The 23,694-nt window shown below is 37.4% G+C and overlaps 1 protein-coding gene and 1 long non-coding RNA gene across 2 annotated transcripts; one reads left to right on the forward strand and one right to left on the reverse strand.

Moving 5' to 3' along the window:
• Position 1: 1 nt before the first annotated feature.
• epdl2 (ependymin-like 2) lies at positions 2–20,367 on the reverse strand. Its single transcript, XM_087301680.1, has 6 exons — positions 20,252–20,367; positions 20,101–20,135; positions 16,567–16,701; positions 4,983–5,169; positions 4,678–4,768; positions 2–229 (listed from the first exon to the last, which is right to left on the reverse strand). The coding sequence occupies exons 1-6, from the start codon at positions 20,319–20,321 to the stop codon at positions 106–108; spliced, it is 642 nt and encodes a 213-aa protein (XP_087157806.1). The 5' UTR covers positions 20,322–20,367; the 3' UTR covers positions 2–105.
• Positions 7,155–9,639, forward strand: LOC147838865 (uncharacterized). The gene is made up of 3 exons (XR_015520497.1): positions 7,155–7,393; positions 7,436–8,843; positions 9,042–9,639. It is a non-coding gene; the product is annotated as an uncharacterized LOC147838865 (long non-coding RNA).
• Positions 20,368–23,694: the final 3,327 nt, after the last annotated feature.

The raw sequence follows: 23,694 nt of genomic DNA on the forward strand, positions 1-23,694 counted from the left end.
GTCTCTGTGTGCATGTTGTTTAATGTAGGTTTTAAAACAGACATTTAAACCACAGATGGCGAGTGTACGTGCTGTCATTTCAGCACAAACATGAAGGTATTCCTCTTACAGAACAGGGATGAAAGAGCTTGATGCACTTTTCCTGGGCGGCAACACTTCCACAGAGTCACAGAATGAGGGAGGGATGAAGACGTCGGGGTTCTCGATTCCCTCCACCAGGTCGAAGAAGCTGTGAAAAAAAAAATCTGCAATTTCAGAAGCGTTTCTCATCGCAGTTTTCTCATCACTGTCATTTAATTTTGTTATTGAGACAAAAGCGCATATGCTATGACTGTGCAGTAGAAATATATACATTACACGTTTACATTAACCGGCCACTTTATTAGGTACACCTGTTTAACTGCTCGTTTACGCAAATTTATTAGCCAGTCACATGGCAGCAACTTCGGCAAGTACAAATGGTCAAGATGATCTGCTGCAGTTTAAACCGAGCATCAGAATGGGGAAGAAAGGTGATTTAACTGACTTTAAATGCGGCATGGTTGTTGGTGCCTAACGGGCTGGTCTGACTTTTTTTTAGAAACTGCTGATTTAATGGGGTTTTCACATTTAACCATCGCCAGGGTTTACAAAGAATGGTCCAAAAAAAGCAAAAATATCCAGTGAGCGGCAGTTCTGTGGGTGCAAATGCCTTGATGCCAGGGGTGAAAAGAGAATGGCCAGACTGGTTCAAGTTGATAGAAGGGCAACAGGTGTAAATAGGTGTAAGGTATGCAGAAGAGGATCCTTGAATGCACAACACGTCAAACCTTGAGGCAGATGGGCTACAGCAGAGAAAGATCACACTGGGTGCCACACCTGTCAGCTAAGAACAGGAAACAGACTACAATTTGGACAGGCTCACAAAAATTGGACAATGGAAGATTTGAAAAACGTTGCCTGGTCTGATAAGTCTCGATTTCTGCTGTGACATTAGGATGTAAGGGTCAGAATTTGGCATCAACAACATGAAAGCATGAATCCATTCTGCCTTGTATCAATGGTTCAGGCTGCTGCTGGTGTAATGGTGTAGGGGATATTTTCTAGGCACAATTTGGGCCCATTAGAACCAACTGAGCATTGTGTCAATGCTACAGCCTACCTGATTATTGTTGCTGACCATGTACATCTCTTTATGACCACAGTGTGCCCATCTTCTGGTGGCTAGTTCCAGCAAGATAACACACCATGTCATAAAGCACGAATCATCTCAGACTGGTTCCTTGAACATGACAATGAGTTCACTGTGCTCAAATGGCCTCCACAGTCAGCAGATTTCAATCCAACAGCACTTTTGGGATGTGGTGGAATGAGCTATTCACATCATGGATGTACAGTCGACAAATCTGCAGCAACTGTGTGATGCTATCATGTCAATATGGACCAAGATTTCTGAGGGATATTTCCAGTATTGAATCTACCGCGAGGGATTAAGGCAGTTCTGAAGGCAACCCGGTACTAGTAAGGTGTACCTAATAAAGTGTCCGGTGAGTTGCTCTCTTTTAACCCTTTAAATTAGCTTTTATTTCAGTTCAACTTTTGACATGCCGATTGATCTTTCGTTGATAGTTTATCGTTATCATTGTTAAATGTTAATCAAAGGCGGCAACACCAAGGCTCCAAAAATACAAATTTATTAAATTAAAAAGACTGACACAAAGCGTGTAACATTTCGAGCCACACAGCTCTTCATCAGACAAGCCTGATGTCTGATGTCTGATGAAGAGCCGTGTGGCTCGAAACGTTACACTCTTTGTGTCAGTCTTTTAAATGTAATAAACTTGTATTTTTGGAGCCTTGGTGTTGCCACCTTTGATTAACATTTAATTACTATAGTAAGTACATGAAACAAGTTTTATAAAACACGTTATAAGATATAACAGGTGTAAATAAGTACCCTTAATTCTTCTGAAGCTAAAACATTTGTCAGAAAACATGGCCTAAATTTTAACAATAATTATTTTTCAAACATTTTCTAAGTGAGGCAATTTCTTACAGTATTTTTTTTTATTATTCTGTGGAATGACTATTTATTGTAGTTTAGCTAGAATGAAAGCAGTTAAAAAATGTTTTATTAATTTTTACCGTCGTTATTACAACAGTCTTTTCTTTTTTGTGATCGTTTTATTGACTTTAGATTAATAAAACAAAAGACATTCAAACAAACAAACAGGGGAGGGGGAGCAACAGACATATTAACAATTTTCAATCTGAAAGATTTACATGGAGGAAAAAAAAACTTTACATAGTCATTCCTTTATATATTCCAAAATGCTGGAAGAAAAACATTGTCTTGCATCAATGGTACATCATTACAGTTTTTCTGGTTTTGCTTTGACCTGGTTAAAGAAACTAGATTCCACTTCATTTTTATTATCACTATCCCAGCGGAGAAGACAGGTCTTGCAAATGTGTAAACCCTTTCTCATTGGGTTGACACATTTTCCACACCATTTTTTAAAACAGTTTACACGAATGTCATTCAAGCAGTCCAAACTCCATTGTTTTAGCTACGGTAACCAAACAGAAACCATCTATTCCTAACCATTGGAAACCACCAAGATCAGTATGAATTCACTGAAGCACCAGTTTGACACTCCTTCACACAAATCTTCAATTAGCAATTAGTCTGCAAACAATAAAAACAGTGGTCATGTTGTTCTGTGCCAGCATGGATGGAAGAGGTCAATAGTGGTTATGTCCTATACTACCAATAGATTTGACTGTGTTTTCTCTAATATTTACTCTAGTAAATCTCTGGTTTACTCTAGTTTATCTGTATTTTATTCTCTCTAGTATTTTATTAATGTCGTCTGTTTTTTTTTTTTTTTTTTTTTTTTACAGTATTTCAGTTTTCAGCCAAAGCATTTCTTATTCTTGATCTAATTCTTTGCAAAAAGGCAAATTTGACAGTCCAAATAGAAAGATAACAAATGGCATTGGTAATAGGCTACAATGGCAAGCAATGGTGCACTGATTCACACCGAGTTCTGTATTTTGTATTTTGTTGTGCATTGTGGAATGATTAATTGAAAGAGCTCATATACTTGTTTGCAAGTTGTGTTGTTTGAAGGTGAAACTAGCTTTTGTTGCACATTGTAAATGTTTTGACTCGGTATGTGCGTTTTGCAAGCAAAATGTGTCATTTTGACCATGAGTGCCGCTGTTAAGGCCTGTGTGTTAACTGTTTTGAAAATGTGGAGTTTCAGTAGACGGCTGCACCGAAGCAATCAAGAAAAACTGTAACCCCCTTAAGATTTTTTTTTTTCCAGTTGTTTAAAAAAAAAGCCACATGTTGTCCAATGACATGCCTAGTTATTAGGCCCACACGGAATCTGTGAGTGCAGAATTCTGCAGATTTTTTAGCCCATTATTAATTCTGTTTATTTACTTGAGTAAATGTGTGTAAATCTAAATTTATTCAGTTTTTACATTAAATACAGTAATATTATTGACTAATATGAAAATGGGGCGAGGCAGTGGCGTAGTAGGTAGTGCTGTTGCCTCACAGTAAGAAGGTCGCTGGGTTGCTGGTTTGAACCTCGGCTCAGTTGGTGTTTCTGTGTGGAGTTTGCATGTTCTCTCTGCCTTCGCGTGGGTTTCCTGCGGGTGCTCCGGTTTCCCCCACAGTCCAAAGACATGCGGTACAGGTGAATTGGGTAGGCTAAACTGTCCGTAGTGTGTGAATGTGTGTGTGAATGTTTCCCAGAGATGGGTTGTGTTTGGAAGGGCATCCGCTGTGTAAAAACTTGCTGGATAAGTTGGCAGTTTGTTCTGCTGTGGCGACCCCGGATTGATGGAGGGATTAAGCCGACAAGAAAATGAATGAATGAATGAATAATATGAATATGTTCATTTGATTTATGTACAATGCAGTTTTTTCTGTCTTTTAGTAGATATATTATGAGAGACTTGCTTTGTTTACCAAATAAAGTAAATCTAATTGGATTTACAATGTAAACATTAAATAGAAGTTTAAAAGATTTGACTTTTTATTTCACATATTAAGGTTTTAGTGATGAAACCAAAATAATTCTGCATAAATTTGCAGATTTTTACCAAAATTCTCAGCAAAAATAGCAAAAAATCGTCCGCAGATTTCGTCTGGCCCTGCTAATTATCCTAACTAGCCTACTTAACCTAATTAAGCCTTTAAATGGCACTTTAAGCCGAATACTGGTATCTTGCAAAAATAACTAGTGAAATAATAAATACTGTCATCATGACGAAGACAAAATAGTTATTAGAAATGAGTTCTTAAACTAATATCTTTAAAAATGTGTTCAAAATATTCCGCCTGCATCTGATTTTTGTGATTATAATTATGTCCACACTCAATTGTTTACTTTTGCGGCATTCATGAAGCACACATTTTGTTTTGTTTTATTTATGTGCGTGTTGTTCTTACATGAAGAAGGGCCTTGATCACAGGAGGAGGAAAGGCAAAGTAAACACGTGCAATTGGTTAAGAGGGACACCGTTGCATAATCTCCTGTTGTTGTTCATCAGTGAGCTACAAGTGTGCTTAAGTAAAGGACAAGATTGCAGACTTGATTACAGTATTATTTGTGGGTCCTGGCTTTTAATGAAAAGCACAGACTCTGTTCGGGACAGGCAAGCAGAAGATTGAACACTTACCTTGTCAATTCGCCTAACTCCGCTTTCTGTGTGAAATCAGCGATGGAGACAGGAATACAGCCAAACTCGGTGAAGGTCATCAGATAATGGCCTGCAGAGGACAGTACAGAGAACATACTTATTACATACATTACTTTATCTGTCATTTAAATCATTTATTTTACACATGCATGCGTGCACACACACACACACACACACACACACAAACACATATAATGATCTACTTTTTATAAAGATCAAACCTTCTGGTGTTCATTATCGTATTATTCTGAATGTTAAAAGCCTGACTAAGAATCCTTATTTACTTTTTGTTTCCTCCCATGTCCCATTCCAGACATTAACCAGCAGTCCTTGTCCTGGTAGAGAGCTGCTGCCCAAAACCATCTGACTCAGGAAATGGGCATTATGGGGAACACCAAGATGTCTGAACGGCTCCTTCAATGCTTGCTTAATGCAAGTCTGGTTTCTGTAGTGGATCTCATAACTGACCCCCTGTTTAGAGGAGAGCAAACTCTCAGTCATCAATAACACAAACACTATTCATGAGACTTTTATTATTTACTCTTAAATGAACTCTCCACTTTTTTTGGAAATATGTTCATTTTACAAGTTACCAAGAGTTAAAGAGTTGAGTTCCTTTCAGCTGATCGCAGGCATTGGCAAGAGTACTTTTAGCTTAGCTTAGCTTAGCTTAGCATAAATCATTGAATTGGATTAAACCATTAGCATTATCGTAAAAATAAATAAATAAATAAAAATCCAAGTTTAGATTATTGTCCAAATAAAAAATTTTACTCATCTGTACCCTTAGGAAAAAATAAAGTTGCTGTTTTCTAGGTTCCTTTTCTAGGAACTTTGCTCTCATTCTGGCTTAATAATCAAGTGACTTTGCTGCTATACCATGACTGCAGCAGGCACAATAATATTATGAAATATAGTTCCAATAAATCTTGAAAAATAATTTCCTAAAAAAAAAAAAAAGCTACTTTTCTTGGTCTTAGTACATGATGTAACTAGTGTCAAGCTTTAGATATTATTTAAATACTTTAGTCATTTTTGAGTGAGATGCTAATGGTCTAATCTGATTTAATGATCTATCAGGGCTCGAAATTAACCTTTTTGCTTGGTAGCACCGGTGCTCCTAACTTTAAAAAGTTAGGCGCATCAGCCAAAATTTAGTCGCACCCACCAATTATGAGCACCGTTACTACAAGTTTTATGCAAACAGATTTATTGTATTTGAAATCAACACTAATCAAACTAACAAGCAAAAAAATAATAATATAAATATGCATGCGTGAGGAAAATATGTCTCAACGAAATCCCGTGATCACAAGAAAATAGATTTTTATAACATAACTGAGTGACCAAAGTACGGAGCGCTCACCGACCCTGCACACACTGCTTGAATGAATCTGTTACGATCTGAACGGTAACGTTAACTGTGCTGTTCTCACAAGTGCTGTCTGATATTGCACTGATGCTTTTGACACATATTGTACCTTATTGTATGCATACGTCATGTTAATAGCCATACCGGTCTTTTCATGAGTAAGTTAGCGATATTAATTTACTCAGTGTAAGCCCGTTTGTGATGGTGTACGTGATGTTAAATTTGACATATAGCTGCCCCTTGCACGGCGGAGAGCATCTGGCAACTAGATAGTAAAGTTTGAGGACAAACTTTATGGTGGCTTGAAAAGCCGAATCTGAAAGTTTGAAGTGGTTTTAAAGTGTAAATAGCATGTTAGTATGATTTTAGCTTGAGGTAACATATTACTAGCATGAATTAGCATGTTAGTAGCATGATTCTTACATGAATTAGCATGTTGTTAGCATGATTCTAGCATGAATTAGCAAGTTACTAGCATGTTTCTAACATGAATTAGCATGTTGTTAGCGTGATTCTAGCATGATTCTAGCATGAATTAGCATGCTACTTGGATAATTCTAGCATGAATTAGCATGTTAGTAGCATGATTCTTACATGAATTAGCATGTTAGCATGATTCTAGCATGAATTAGCATGTTACTAGCATGATTCTAGCATGAATTAGCATGTTGTTAGCATAAATCTAGCATAAATTAGCATGTTACTAGTATGATTCTAGCATGAATTAGCATGTTGTTAGCATAATTCTAGCATGAATTAGCATTTTACTAGGCGGTTGCTAGGGTGTTTTAAGTGGTTGCTAAGGTGGTGCCAGGCAGTTGCTAAGGTGGTCTGACTAGTTGCTAGGCGGTTGCTAAGGTGTTGCTAGACGGTTGCTAGGGTGTTTTGAGTGGTTGCTAGGTGGTTGCTAAGGTGGTGCTAGGCAGTTGCTAAGGTGTTCTGACTAGTTGCTTAGTGGTTACTAAGGTGTTGCAAGGTGGTCGCTAGGGTATTCTGAGTGGTTGCTAGGTTGTTGCTAAGGTGTTGCTAGGCGGTTGCTAGGGTGTTCTGAGTGGTTGCTAAGGTGTTGCTAGGTGGTTGCTAAGGTATCCTAAGTGGTTGCTTGGTGGTTGCTAAGGTGTTGCTAGGTGGTTGCTAAGGTGTTGCTAGGCGGTTGCTAGGGTGTCCTAAGTGGTTGCTAGATGGTTGCTAAGGTCTTGCTAGGCGGTTGCTAGGGTGTTCTGAGTGGTTGCTAGGTGGTTGCTAAGGTGTTGCTAGGTGGTTGCAAAGGTGTCCTAAGTGGTTGCTAGGTGGTTGCTAAGGTGTTGCTAGGTGGTTGCTAAGGTGTTGCTAGGCGGTTGCTAGGGTGTCCTAAGTGGTTGCTAGGTGGTTGCTAAGGTGTTGCTAGGCGGTTGCTAGGGTATTCTGAGTGGTTGCTAAGGCGTTGCTAGGTGGTTGCTAGGGTGTCCTGAGTGGTTGCTAGGTGGTTGCTAAGGTGTTGCTAGGTGGTTGCTAGGGTGTCCTGAGTTGTTGCTAGGTGGTTGCTAAGGCGTTGCTAAGTAGTTGCTAGGGTGTTCTGAGTGGTTGCTAGGTGGTTGCTAAGGTGTTGCTAGGTGGTTGCTAAGGTGTCCTAAGTGGTTGCTAGGTGGTTGCTAAGGTGTTGCTAGGTGGTTGCTAAGGTGTTGCTAGGCGGTTGCTAGGGTGTCCTAAGTGGTTCCTAGGTGGTTGCTAAGGTGTTGCTAGGCGGTTGCTAAGGTGTCCCAAGTGGTTGCTAGGTGGTTGCTAAGGTGTTGCTAGGTGGTTGCTAAGGTATTCTGAGTGGTTGCTAAGGTGTTGCTAGGCGGTTGCTAGGGTGTCCTTAGTGGTCGCTAGGCCCTTACTAAGGCATTACTAGGCCGTTGCTAGGCGGTTGCTAGGGTAGTTTGGGTGGTTGCTAGGCAGTTGCTAGGGTACCCTGGTTGGTTACTAGGCAAGCCTCACATACATGCTTGATAAAACATTTATACTTAGTAAGCATTTCTAGCAAGTTACAGTACTTGGCTAGTCAATATTAGCATGTAGCTAGTCACTGCTAGCATGTGTAGCATATAGGAAGTTCCGTTTGCTAGCATGAGTCAAACGAGCCAATCTCCAAGTCTCTACGATGTTCTGATGCTGAGATATAGCTGTTGATGAATGGTTGCTAGGGTACTCTGTTTTGTTGCTATGGGCGAGGTTATAGAGTGAACTTAAATGTGGTTGGTTGTCTTAGTCAAATGAACCAACCCCCTTGTCTCTATGACACTGCTATGCAAAGATATGCATCTTGGCCTATTTTAATGAAAGTCTATGGAATCAATTTGGGGGCGTGGCTTGTGAGCTTTATTATCATATTGAGATGCTCATTGGTTGTCTGAGTCAGATGAGCCATCCCCCAAGTCAATAGGACACTGCTATGCAAAGATATGCATGTAGGCCAGTTATTAACATGAGTCTAGTATGAATTAGCATGTTACTAGCATGATTCTAGTTCAAATTAGCATGTCATTAGCATGTTTCCAGTATGAGTTAGCATGTCATTAGCATGATTAGCATATGAGTAGTATGTTGCTAGCATGATTGGCATGTCATTAGTATGTTAGATTTATAAGCATTTGATAGCACAGCTAATTACATTATATAGGACAGTTGCTAGGGTGCAGTATGTGGTAGTTAGGGGTGTGGCTAGAAAGTTAAAAGGCCATCAGTGATTGGCTGCTGGCTAGACTGAGTTAAATGAGCTCAGCCATTAGTCTCTATGACAGTCTGATGCTGAGTTATGAGCTCACAAAGTTTGATCCCATGTTAAGTCAATGAGAGTCTTTTGTAATGGAAGTCTACGGGACAGTTGCTAGGGTGCAGTATGTGGTAGTTAGGGGTGTGGCTAGAAAGTTAAAAGCTCATCAGTTATTGGCAGTTTGGTAGTCTGAGTTAAATGAGCTCAGCCATTAGTCTGTATGACAGTCTGAAGCAGAGTTATGAGCTCACAAAGTTTGATCCCATGTTAAGTCAATGAGAGTCTTTTGAATGGAAGTCTACGGGACAGTTGCTAGGGTGCCATAAGTGGTTGCTAGGGAGTGGCTAGTAAGTCTAAAGGCCATCAGTGATTGGCTACTGACTAGACTGAGTTGAATGAGGCCTGACTCTAGTCTGTAGGACAGTCTGATGCAGAGTTATGAGCTCACAAAGGTTGACTCAATGTTAAGTCAATGGCAGTCTTTTACAATGGAAGTCTATGGGACAGTTGCTAGGGTGCCAAAAGTGGTTGCTAGGGAGTGGCTAGTAAGTTTAAAGGTCATCAGTTATTGGCTGCTGGCTAGACTGAGTTAAATGAGCCCAGTTAGAAGTCTGTAGGACAGTCTGATGCAGAGTTATGAGGTGACAAAGTTTGACCCAATGTTAAGTCAATGGGAATTTTGGGAATTTTCCGGGTCGTTTTTCGGAAAACCGAAAGTCGGATCAGTCGGAAAAGATATAGCAACCCGAGTCAGACCAGTTTGAAGGTTTGACGAAAGTTTGAGGTATGAAGCTTGAAAGGGTTAGGAGGAGATAGACTTTAAAATTAGTCTCAGAAGAAAGAAGAAGAAGAAGCAGAACTAGATTCTTAAAGTTTGAGAACAAACTTTGAGGCTGGCTTGTGAAAGCCTGACGGTAATAGTTTATTTAGTTTAAACAGTTTTTAAAACTATGAAAAGATAGATAGATAGATAGATAGATAGATAGATAGATAGATAGATAGATAGATAGATAGATAGATAGATAGATAGATAGATAGATAGATTAGCATGTTATTAGCATGATTCTAGCATGAATTATCATGTTTTTAACATGATTCTAGCATGAAATAGCATGTTACTAGCATGATTTTAGCGTAAATTAGCATGTTACTAGCATGATTTTAGCATGAATTAGCATGATTCTAGCATGAATTAGCATGTTGTTAGCATGATTCTAGCATGAATTAGCATGTTGTTAGCACGATTCTAGCATTAATTAGCATGTTACTAGCATGATTCTAGCATGAATTAGCATGTTGTTAGCATGATTCTAGCATGAATTAGCATGCTACTAGCATGATTCTAGCATGAATTTGCATCTTGTTAGCATGATTCTAGCATGAATTAGCAAGTTGTTACAATGATTCTAGCATGAATTAGCATGTTACTAGCATGATTTTAGCATGAATTAGCATGTTACTAGCATGATTCTAGCATAAATTAGCATGTTACTAGCATTATTCTAGCATGAATTAGCATGTTACTAGCATGATTCTAGCATGAATTAGCATGTTGTTAGCATGATTCTAGCATGAATTAGCATGTTACTAGCATGATTCTAGCATGAATTAGCATGTTGTTAGCATGATTCTAGCATGAATTAGCATGTTACTAGCATGATTTTAGCATGAATTAGCATGTTACTAGCATGATTCTAGCATAAATTAGCATGTTGTTAGCATGATTCTAGCATGAATTAGCATGTTACTAGCATGATTCTAGCATGAATTAGCATGTTACTAGCATTATTCTAGCATGAATTAGCATGTTACTAGCATGATTTTAGCATGAATTAGCATGTTACTAGCATGATTCTAGCATAAATTAGCATGTTGTTAGCATAATTCTAGCATGAATTAGCATGCTACTAGCATGATTCTAGCATGAATTAGCATGTTGCTAGCATGATTCTAGCATAAATTAGCATGTTACTAGCATGATTTTAGCATGAATTAGCATGTTACTAGCATTATTCTAGCATGAATTAGCATGTTACTAGCATTATTCTAGCATGAATTAGCATGTTACTAGCATGATTCTAGCATGAATTAGCATGTTGTTAGCATGATTCTAGCATGAATTAGCATGTTACTAGCATGATTCTAGCATGAATTAGCATGTTGTTAGCATGATTCTAGCATGAATTAGCATGTTACTAGCATGATTTTAGCATGAATTAGCATGTTACTAGCATGATTCTAGCATAAATTAGCATGTTGTTAGCATGATTCTAGCATGAATTAGCATGTTACTAGCATGATTCTAGCATGAATTAGCATGTTACTAGCATTATTCTAGCATGAATTAGCATGTTACTAGCATGATTTTAGCATGAATTAGCATGTCACTAGCATGATTCTAGCATAAATTAGCATGTTGTTAGCATAATTCTAGCATGAATTAGCATGCTACTAGCATGATTCTAGCATGAATTAGCATGTTGCTAGCATGATTCTAGCATAAATTAGCATGTTACTAGCATGATTTTAGCATGAATTAGCATGTTACTAGCATGATTCTAGCATAAATTAGCATGTTGTTAGCATGATTCTAGCATGAATTAGCATGCTACTAGCATGATTCTAGCATGAATTAGCATGTTGTTAGCATGATTCTAGCATGAATTAGCATGTTACTAGCATGATTTTAGCATGAATTAGCATGTTACTAGCATGATTCTAGCATAAATTAGCATGTTACTAGCATTATTCTAGCATGAATTAGCATGTTACTAGCATGATTCTAGCATGAATTAGCATGTTGTTAGCATGATTCTAGCATGAATTAGCATGTTACTAGCATGATTCTAGCATGAATTAGCATGTTGTTAGCATGATTCTAGCATGAATTAGCATGCTACTAGCATGATTCTAGCATGAATTAGCATGTTGCTAGCATGATTCTAGCATGAATTAGCATGTTACTAGCATGATTTTAGCATGAATTAGCATGTTACTAGCATGATTCTAGCATAAATTAGCATGTTGTTAGCATGATTCTAGCATGAATTAGCATGCTACTAGCATGATTCTAGCATGAATTAGCATGTTGTTAGCATGATTCTAGCATGAATTAGCATGTTACTAGCATGATTTTAGCATGAATTAGCATGTTACTAGCATGATTCTAGCATAAATTAGCATGTTACTAGCATTATTCTAGCATGAATTAGCATGTTACTAGCATGATTCTAGCATGAATTAGCATGTTGTTAGCATGATTCTAGCATGAATTAGCATGTTACTAGCATGATTCTAGCATGAATTAGCATGTTGTTAGCATGATTCTAGCATGAATTAGCATGTTACTAGCATGATTCTAGTATAAATTAGCATGTAACTAGCATGTTTCTAGCATGAATTAGCATATTGTTAGCATGATAGATAGATAGATAGATAGATAGATAGATAGATAGATAGATAGATAGATAGATAGGTAGATAGGTAGATAGATAGAAAGAGGTAGATAGATAGATAGATAGATAGATAGATAGATAGATAGATAGATAGATAGATAGATAGATAGATAGATAGATAGATAGATAGATAGATAGATAGATAGATGGATACAGACAGACAGACAGACAGACAGACAGACAGACAGACAGACAGATAGATAGATAGATAGATAGATAGATAGATAGAAAGATGTAGATAGATAGATAGATAGATAGATAGATAGATAGATAGATAGAAAGATGTAGATAGATAGATAGATAGATAGATAGATAGATAGATAGATAGATAGATAGATAGATAGATAGATAGATAGATAGATAGATGGTGTATGAGCATGAGTCAAACAAGCCAACCCCCGCCTCTCTACGATGTTCTGATGCTGAGATATAGCTGGTGTCATATCGTTGCTAGGTTAGTCTGTTTTGTTGCTATGGAGTTGATTGACAGCTTAGACTGATGATGTATCAAAGCTTCTTGCCAGTATGAACAGTTAAAAACAACCCCCATGTCTCTATCACACTGCAGCATGACAATATCAGTCTGAACCTCTTTAATGGCAGTCTATGGGACAGTTGCTAGGGTGCAGTATCTGGTTGTTAGGGTGTGGCTAGAAAGTTAAAAGGCCATCGGTGATTGGCTGCTGGCTAGACTGAGTTAAATGAGCTCAGCCATTAGTCTGTAGGACAGTTTGATGCAGAGTTATGAGCTCACAAAGTTTGATCCAATGTAAAGTCAATGAGAGTCTTTTGCAATGGAAGTCTATGGGACGGTTTCTAGGGTCCAAAAGTGGTTGCTAGGGCGTGGCCAGAAAGTTTAAAGGTGATCAGTCATTGGCAGATTGATGGTCTGAGTTAAATGAGCCTAGTTAGAAGTCTGTGTGACATTCTGACGCGGAGTTATGAGGTCGCAAAGTTTGATCCAATGTTACGTCTATGGGATTTTTCCGACGGTCCCGGGACGTTTTTCGGGAAACCGAAAGTCGGATCAGTCGGAAAAGATATAGCAACTCGAGTCAGAATAGTTCGGAGGTCTGACCCAAGTTTGATGGTCATAGCTTGAAAGGCCTAGGACGAGATAGAGTTTAATTTTTAGTCTCAGAAGAAGAATAATAATATAGAACTAGATTCTTAAAGTTTGAGAACAAACTTTGAGGCTGGCTTGTGAAAGCCTGACGGTAATAGTTTATTTAGTTTAAACAGTTTTAAAAAGTATGAAAAGATAGATAGATAGATAGATAGATAGATAGATAGATAGATAGATAGATAGATAGATAGATAGATAGATAGATAGATAGATAGATAGATAGATAGATAGATAGATAGAAAGATAGATTAGCATGTTATTAGCATGATTCTAGCGTGAAATAGCATGTTGTTAGCATGATTCTAGCATGAATTAGCATGTTGTTAGCATGCTTCTAGCATGAATTAGCATGTTACTAGCATGATTCTAGCATGATTTAGCAAGTTGTTAGCATGATAACAAGAATTAGCATGTTACTAGCATGATTCTAGCATGAATTAGCATGTTGTTAGCATGATTCTAGCATGAATTAGCATGTTGTTAGCATGATTCTAGCATGAATTAGCATGTTGTTAGCATGAGTCTAGCATGAATTAGCATGTTACTAGCATGATTCTAGCAAGAATTAGCATGTTGTTAGCATGATTCTAACATGAATTAGCATGTTACTAGCATGAATCTAGCATGAATTAGCATGTTGTTAGCATCATTCTAGCATGAATTAGCATGTGACTAGCATGATTCTAGCATAAATTAGCATGTTGTTAGCATGATTCTAGTATGAATTAGCATGTGACTAGCATGATTCTAGCATGAATTAGCATGTTGTTAGCATGATTCTAGTATGAATTAGCATGTGACTAGCATGATTCTAGCATAAATTAGCATGTGACTAGCATGATTCTAGCATGAATTAGCATGTAACTAGCATGATTCTAGCATGAATTAGCATGTTCTTAGCATGATGGATAGATAGATAGATAGATAGATAGATAGATAGATAGATAGATAGATAGATAGATAGATAGATAGATAGATAGATAGATAGATAGATAGATAGATAGATAGATAGATAGATAGTTAGAGATAGATAGATAGGTAGAGATAGATAGATAGATAGATAGATAGATAGATAGATAGATAGATAGATAGATAGATAGATAGAGATATATAGATAGATAGATAGATAGATAGATAGATAGATAGATAGATAGATAGATAGATAGATAGATAGATAGATAGATAGAGGTAGATAGAGGTAGATAGATAGATAGATATATAGATAGTTAGAGATAGATAGATAGATAGATAGATAGAAGATAGAAAGATAGATAGATAGATAGATAGATAGATAGATAGATAGATAGATAGATAGATAGATAGATAGATAGATAGATAGATAGTTAGAGATAGATAGATAGATAGATAGATAGATAGAAGATAGATAGATAGATAGATAGATAGATAGATAGATAGATAGATAGATAGATAGATAGATAGATAGAGTGCGAGCATGAGTCAAACAAGCCAACCCCCGCCTCTCTACGATGTTCTGATTCTGAGATATAGCTGCTGTTATATCGTTGCTAGGTTAGTCTGTTTTGTTGCTATGGAGTTGATTGACAGCTTAGACTGATGATGTATCAAAGCTTCTTGCCAGTATGAACAGTTAAAAACAACCCCCATGTCTCTATCACACTGCAGCATGACAATATCAGTCTGAACCTCTTTAATGGCAGTCTATGGGACAGTTGCTACGGTGCAGTATCTGGTTGTTAGGGTGTGGCTGTAAGGTTAAAAGGGCATCGGTGATTGGCTGCTGGCTAGACTGAGTTAAATGAGCTCAATCATTAGTCTGTAGGACAGTCTGATGCAGAGTTATGAGCTCACAAAGTTTGATCCCATGTAAAGTCAATGAGAGTCTTTTGCAATGGAAGTCTATGGGACGGTTTCTAGGGTCCAAAAGTGGTTGCTAGGGCGTGGCCAGAAAGTTTAAAGGTGATCAGTCATTGGCAGTTTGATAGTCTGAGTTAAATGAGCCCAGTTAGAAGTCTGTGTGACATTCTGATGCGGAGTTATGAGGTCACAAAGTTTGATCCAATGTTACGTCTATGGGATTTTTCCGACGGTCCCGGGACGTTTTTCGGGAAACCGAAAGTCGGATCAGTCGGAAAGGATATAGCAACTCGAGTCAGAATAGTTCGGAGGTCTGACCCGAGTTTGATGGTCATAGCTTGAAAGGTCTAGGTGGAGATAGAGTTTAATTTTTAGTCTCAGAAGAAGAATAATAATATTAATAATAAAAATAATAATAAGTTTAATAGGATAACAGTAGTCTGGCTTGCTACACAAGCCAGCCTAATAATAATAAGTTTAAGTGAGATAACAGTATGTTGGCTTTTCAAGCCACCATAATTATATGAAGGATTAAACAGAAGCTCTCGTGCTAGATGTGGCAAACAGTTACCTGAAAACTCCATCCCACAGACTTTTTATAGCGGACTTGAAGCCAACAGAAGTCTTCTACTCTTGGAAAAGTGTAGATGGTGGATTAACATTCAGCACATGATCACTAGTAAGATGTGTCATTATTTGTAACTAGATGGTTTCTAAAACTAAATCTGTCCGCGTTATCTTCAATCTCATCTTTAGCGCTTTAGTTTTCCGCGGTAGCAGCTCTCTGTCATCCGAAGCCAGAAGGCGCTGACTGAGTGATTGACAGCTGATATTAACCAATCATTCGCGTTCAGTGCTAGAGCAGTGGGCCAATAAGAAGAGCGCGAAGCCGGGGCAAGCATTACGGACTTGGATTTGTTTACTGCAGCAAGACGACATGACAACTGTTTAAAACCATTCCTGAGCGCTGCGTTTCCCGTTCCAAGTGCTAACAAAGAGCTTAGAGATGAATTCTGCGTGAATGTCTCCCGAATCCGCGCATGTGGTGAACATTTTGCAGTAAAAACTGGTCGCACACAACAATTTTAAGCACTCGCAGAAATGCTCCCAAAAATATTTTATGGTCGCATAGATAAAATTTCGGGCGCATATGCGACCAAAATGGTCGCAATTTCGAGCCCTGTCTATGCTATGCTAAGCTATTAGTGCTCCCGCCAGATCTGAATATCGGCTGAAATGGATTTAAAAAAGGTTAAAAACTCAACTGTTTAACTCTAGGGTAGTTGTAAAATGAGCTTATTTGCCAAAAAGTGGAGTGTTCTTCCTTTGAATCCAGTCATTTTACCTCTCTGTAAAGCAGAAGCAAGTCAGTTAAAAAGGTCTGGTTTCCATCTGTGCCAGCAGCGAGAACTCGGACATTCTGCCCAATGGCATCATAGGAGAACTTCTCAAACACACGCCAGTGCTGGCTTGGGAGAAACTTCATAAGAAAGAAAGATAAAATTAGCAAGAGGAGAGATTTTTTACAGGCTCAATGCAAAATGGCATAATTTGTAATGGTGTATGGTTCACATTTAAACAATTATGTTCATCAGTTTTTGTTTGTTTGTTCTGTTGTTTTTGACTCTTCTAAAGCATGAAATACCATAATTTGTTTGCTGATATGATAAGAAATATGGCAAGTCAACATTCTTGTTTATCTCAAAAATAATGCTGAAATCAGATATTCTGCTTTGAAAATGTTTTCTGTGCTGGAACGTTGTCTTTGTTTTGGTTCTTTTAACCTGCCCAATGGTGGGTTAGCCAGTTATATTTCAGCACCCCTTGTTTCCTCGTTGGAAAACTGCGTATTTCAATAATTAATTTAGAAAGGCTCTCAAAGCATGCGTCCGTGACTGAAATGCGACCTCCAGTGGACAGTAGCAAACTCCGAAATGAGACGCAGATTCAGAGTTCCACATAAGGTTTTTAATTATTAGCAAATAATATAAATATTACGAGGATAAACATACGGTGAGCAGGTTACATTGTAACCCCATGTCTTAACAACACGCTACGTGACGAGATTTTCAGTAATAAGATATTTGGCTTTTTGCACCAGATGAAACAAGATACAAATCTAAATACAGCATTTTAGAAGCACAGATCCAGATTAACTCATGAAATGGTAAGGTTTATAATCTAATTAATACATATTAAACCATATTAAACATATTAAATGCACATGCTGAATCACTATGTGTTGGTTTACATTATTTCACAGTACTAAAGTTCAATTTCAATTGGTTTATTCTAGTTTCAAGATCTGAGGTGACCTATATCTGCTGCTTTCAGTATTACAGGAATAAATGTGATGTAAAATTACATTTAAACTCACATTCTTAACATTTAACATTGAATAAAGCACATGAGGTCCTGTTGTTCAGCTGCAAGAAATAGAAGCTGTTTCTAATATATCAGTTCAAGGAGTTGGTTAGGAAAAAAAAAAAAATTTAATATGTAAAATATTCCCTCTATCGTGCGCTGTTGCTTTAATTTAGAACGCGGCTTAAGTCACACTCGCTCCTCAATCTGGCAATCTGCGCGTGCATTTGTTTTGATACAGTAATGTAATACCTAGTTCAACCACTGGGTTTCAAACTAGCATACTGCAACTTTAAAGTATTTAAAATAGATTACTACAAACTGACAAGTAACTTTAACAATGAATGCTTTGATTTTATAAAACAAAATCATTATTTATTTTAATTTGATATTTATGTGGGCATTATACTGTAAATGATGCTTTGTACTGAAGCATGTAGTACAAAACTCATGAAAAAAAATCCACATTATTTTTGGAGTGAAGTGTATGACATCAAACACTGTTAAACAGTTTATTTAAACCTAGATAATAGCGACCGACAGTAGACTGTTTTTTTTTTCTTTTTTTTTTCTGTAAAGGAATCTGAGCAGTTTTGCTGGAATATAAATGCCAATATTTACACAAACTCCTGAAGAGCAGTCATATAAAAATTCAGTGATAGTCATATAATGATTTACAAGTGCTAGTCATATAATAATTTACAGACAAAAACAAGATCAGCTGATAACATTCAAACACTAAAATATGTTGTTGTATTGAACAAAAACAAAATCTGATAGCTCTCTGTATCTGCTACAAAATCATCTTCAACTTGCCTAAGCAGGTTTGCTGGTTTCTCTGGATGTTTTTGGTATGCTAGTTTTTGATGGGTTATTGGGTAACTGACAAGACGGGAGACCAATTTAACAGCTAAGAACAGTATCTTTTCTTCCAGTGGGAGATTTTTGAAGTTGTACGTAAAACAAAAATAAACAAGAAAAATACTGTTCAGAGCTTGATTATTTAAAGGGGTAGCTTATCCAAAAATAAAAATTATGTCATTATCAACACATTTACTAGTTTTCAACCTGTTTGAGATTGTTGAACACAGAAGAAGATATTTTGAAGAATCTCAAAACCTGTAACCATCGTCACTCTACTATCGCTGTCAATGACAATAGCCTCTTTCACACATACAGACCTTTCCGGGAAAATTACCAGCAACAAAAAAAGGGATCATGTGTGAACTGGCCCTTTTTGAAAATACCCGTAAATTAGTTCCGACAATATTCCGGAGAGAGAAGTTGTAACATTACTGGTAGTTTGCCGGAATGCTGCTCTGTGTGAACGCAGAAGCAAAATTGAGGGCATTCACGTTTAGAGCGTGCTGATTTGAAATAATAATAATAATTTTTATTTATATAGCACCTTTCTCAAAGACACTTTACAAGGAATCCGACAAAAAGATAAACAAACATACTTGAAGTTAAATATAACAAACTGGAATTACACAAACAAGACCTAGCAGACAAATGAGCAGAGTGGAAATGTCTACTGCAGCCAATCAGAATATTCAGACGCATTCACATCCACGATGAAAATAAAGCCTTTAAATATTTTTCCAGACACATTTAGCTGCTGTTAGTCAGATGTTTCTATGTTCCTTCTTAATTCCAACTGTGGAAGAAAAACATCAATAAAATGCTTAAGATAAGCAACCGATGTTTCTTTACCTTCAAGCTCTGCTTCAGTTGCTTGACGCGGTTGCACGTGAAGCAGCTGGTAAGCGCCAGAACACACACATATTATGTACATCTCGACATGTGAAAGTGTTCCTCCATATGTTTTCATCGTAATTGTTCACAATACTTTTCCATCCACAGAATTTGTAATGTCGTCAAATGTGTAAACATTTATCTGCGGTTCGCGTTTCTGCCTTTGGATGTCTCCGGGACAAAGCAGCTTCATGAATGCTAAAGATATAAATTAAAGTGAAACTATCAACAATAGCCCGTCCCCTTTTATGTTGACAAATACAAGCATGGCCGTTTAGAGCTCATTTCTGGTTAATGATGTAAGAATTTACCGGTACTTTGGAATGGATATGTGAACAATTCCGGAACATCCGTGCCTGTGTGAACATCACTTTTTTGAATTAAGGGGTAAAATCATTCTGGTAATTTTCTATTTATTTACTAGTAAGTAGTACTGTACTATGTCAATGGTTCCAGGTTTTCAGCATTCTTGAAAAAAACATTATTTTGTGTTCAAAAGAAGAAAGAATGTCATGAACTACTTCAAAAGCACTTAAGGGTAAGTAAACAGTCAATGTTCATTTTAGGGTGAACTATCTCTTTAATCATTTCAAATAAGTAATCTTGTTGAATTTTATGCAGAAATGGTATAATTGTAGACTATTTATTTCCAACTAATGAACACAAACTTCCTATAAATATTTGAAAACACCATTTTTATTTTTATTTTGCTGTAAAAATTCAACTAAAACTAAATCAACAAACAATACAGTCCACTTACCACTGTCAGAGCGCCCTCAAGCAAAGGTGGAGACTCTGGACATCAAGAAACAGAAACAAAATCTATTAAGACTTTTCAAAGAATCCAAAACAAGAGTACATTTTTAGATCTATAATGTGCGGGAATAAGATAACAGATCAGGAGGTCTTACTGCAGGGTTCAGGCTTCTGTGCGTGGATGCTGAGAGTCAAGCAAACTACAGCCAGAATGACGATCTTCATCTTTACTGTGGAGCGTTGGCAAACAGGAGCCAAAGCAACTAGCAGCAGTGTTTCCAAGTCCACCTCTTCTTATATAGTCAGCTCTGGATCATCACTCCATGTTTGTAGTCTCACTCTCAATAAGCAGTTTGCATAATTAGCAGTAATCCACTTCATTAGAAACTTTAAATATGTTAAAAATAGCTTGATTTTGTGTAATAATTTGAGAAAATTCTAATATTTAAAAACAGTAAAAATTTTTTTATGTATTTTAAGTTCTGATAATCAAAAATATTAATGAACTGTGTAAAACCCGGACTGGAGTAAAATTCCCATTAGTCACATTGTAAAGACTCAGCATTTTATGACCGGAGATTTGCTTGCCACAGGTCAATGTTCAAGAGTAGGTTGTAAAATAGGTTACTGATAAAACAAGATCATGTGATGGCATTCAAACAATACACAAAACTGTCATTTTGACACATTTGGATGATTATATCTTTCTAAAAAGTAAACTAAAATCATCCCCTTAAAAATGATCTTAAAGTAGCCTAAGCAAGTTTCTCATGCCATCTCCTGGATGGATTTAAATAATAGAAGACTAGTTAGACCAGGTTACACCAAACTAGCAATTATCTTACTATTTCAGATTTTCTTTTTTAAATGTTTCTCTTATAAAACAGATAGTTCTGGTCCCTGATTCTGATTCATAGCTGTTGAATCCGAATCAAGCTAACACATACACATGTCCTCTTATTACTGAGCCATTGCTTCTCTGTCATGCTGCAATTTCATTTGTTATGCATTTCACCACAATGAACTGTTCATTATTTATTAATAAAGTAAGGTTGACCCATGCTGACAATATGACTTGTTGATTCATCTTTAATTTAGAAACCTGGCCTTTCCCTGACAACAAACAAACACGCAAAGAAAAAAATAGGATTCTCCTGTGTTAGAGTGAGTGATCAAATCACAAATGGCATCTTAAAATGTTGAGGTATTCCACAGAATAATGGCACTTTTAATGCCAAATGTAAGTGAAGTTGGTCTCAAACACATATCAAGAGTACTTACTGGCCACAAATGGGGCACTCGTGAGCACCCTACTCAACACCCTAAACGCATGATACATGACTGTTTGTGTAATGGTCATTTAAGAATGGCTTGACGAACAGGGAATGATACATAACATTTCAGATGACCTGTCAAAGACCAATTCTGAATTTCCCTGTCTTAAGTTTTGCCTGTCTATACTGAAACACAGTGTTTGTGGTAACACATCACAATTAACACGAGTTATTAGAGGAAGTAAATGAAAGTTAATAAATATGTTGTTATTTGCACAGCTCCTCTATTAAAAAAAAAAAAAAAGAAGAAGGTCACTGGTTCGAGCCCTGGCTGGGTCAGTTGGCACTACTGTGTGGAGTTTGTATGTTCTCTCTGTGTTTGCATGGGTTTCCTCCGAGTGCTCCAGTTTCCTCCACAGTCCAAAAACATGCGCTTAAGGTGAATTGGGTAGGTTAAATTGTGCATAGTGTATGTGTGTGAATGAGAGTGTATGGATGTTTCCCAGTACTGGGTTGCAGCTAGAAGGGAACATAGACTGGATAAGATGGTGGTTCGTTCTGCTGTGGCGACCTCAGATAAACAAAGGGACTAAAACAAAAAAGAAAATGAATGAATGAATGAAACCCTGTAAGTTCTGAAGCCTCAGCAAGGCAAGAAAAAGAAACGCAAAAGTAACTCAAAAGTAATGTAGAGCATTACTTACCTTAAAAAGTAACTAAGTGTTGCAACTAGTTACTTTTAAGTAATTCAATCAATATTATAATGCATTACTTTCAAAAATAACTTTCCCAACACTGCTGAAACAGAACACTAAATTAAAATGGGGTTTTCAGACACTTGCACACAGAGGCCACTACACAGTCAATTTTGCTGTGTTGAATAAACTCTTGAAGAGTTAAATGTAACACTGCACGTGAGTGTATTTGTTCCCACTTAGAAATAGTGATGAATTAACACTTTTTATTGTATTATATTTTCAGAGTAAAATTAATTTAATTTCGATTTAAAATGTACCCCTGGTCAACACTGAAAATTGTTAAGCTGTTTTACTCTAAAGCAGGGGTCACCAATCTCGCCAAAAGCCGGTGTGCTTGCAGGGTTTAGCTCCAACTTGCCTCAACACACATGCCTGAATGCTTCAAGTATAGCTAAAATCTGCAGGACACCGGCCCTCCAGGAACAAGTTTGGTGACCACTGCTCTAAAGCATAGGTCTCAAACTGGATTCCTAGAGCCCGCAGCTCTGCACAGTTTTGCTCCATCCCTAATCACTAGAGTACTAGACACTATTACGCAGGTGTGAGTTGGAGGTGGTTGGAGCCAAACTATGCAGAGCTGTGGCCCTCCTGGAATTGAGTTTGAGACCATTGCTCTTAAGGGAAATTAACTCTGACTGGTGTTCCTTAATTTAACACCACACAGACATTAACTCAGGTTAAATGTTAATATATCACTAATACAGAGTCGATTTACAACCCATATGGTGTTGCTGTAACTCTCCTTATTTCACTCTGCTGCAAGTAAATTTTTAATGCTACTGAACATACTAAACATCAAATTCAATATCATTTAAAACTTTTAATAAAACTTTCAGGCTTAAAAAAACACAAGTGCAAAAATTTCAGGTCCGCAAGACTGCAACTGCACATTAAGTGTACCACTGATCCAAACCCAAATGGCACCCTAAACGAGTCTTTTAGCGTGTCCACACTTTCATAATTTAATGCTACTTTGACTGTCGGGTAGAAGTCTGGTTAGAGCTTTTGCTCAGTGCCTTCTCAGTTAAAGTGTGGCAAATTGGCCATTTGCGAGTACCATTCTGAAAGCTACAATGATTAATTGAGTACCCCATGGTCTCCTGGACTGAATCTACATGCACTGAGATGTCATCGTAAATCCATGAGGCCACAAGTGCACATAAAGTGTCACACCGTCCCAATCGGAATCCTAAACCCTGTACAGCCTTCCTCACACTTGATGTAATGTCACTTTGACTGTAGGATGGTGCAGTGCTGTTAAAATATTGTTAATTACATAAATATGGTTGGGTGGCATGGTGGCACAGTGGGTAGCACTGTCACCTTACAGCAAAAATGTCGCTGGTTCGAGCCCCAGCTGGACCAGTTAGCATTTCTGTGTGGAGTTTGCATGTTCTCCCCACGTTCCCATGGGTTTCCCCCGGGTGGTTTCCCCCACAAGTTCAAAGTCATGTACTATAGGTGAATTGGATAAGCCGAATTGTCTGTAGTGTATGTGTGTATGTCCTGGTTTTTCACGTTGGGGGATGAGAGTTGGACTAATGACCCACCTCATTAAAATTAGAT

This window comes from Danio rerio, chromosome 21 (genome assembly GCF_052040795.2).
Source record: "Danio rerio strain M-AB ecotype USA chromosome 21, GRCz13ab, whole genome shotgun sequence".
Classification (NCBI taxonomy): Eukaryota; Metazoa; Chordata; class Actinopteri; order Cypriniformes; family Danionidae; genus Danio; species Danio rerio.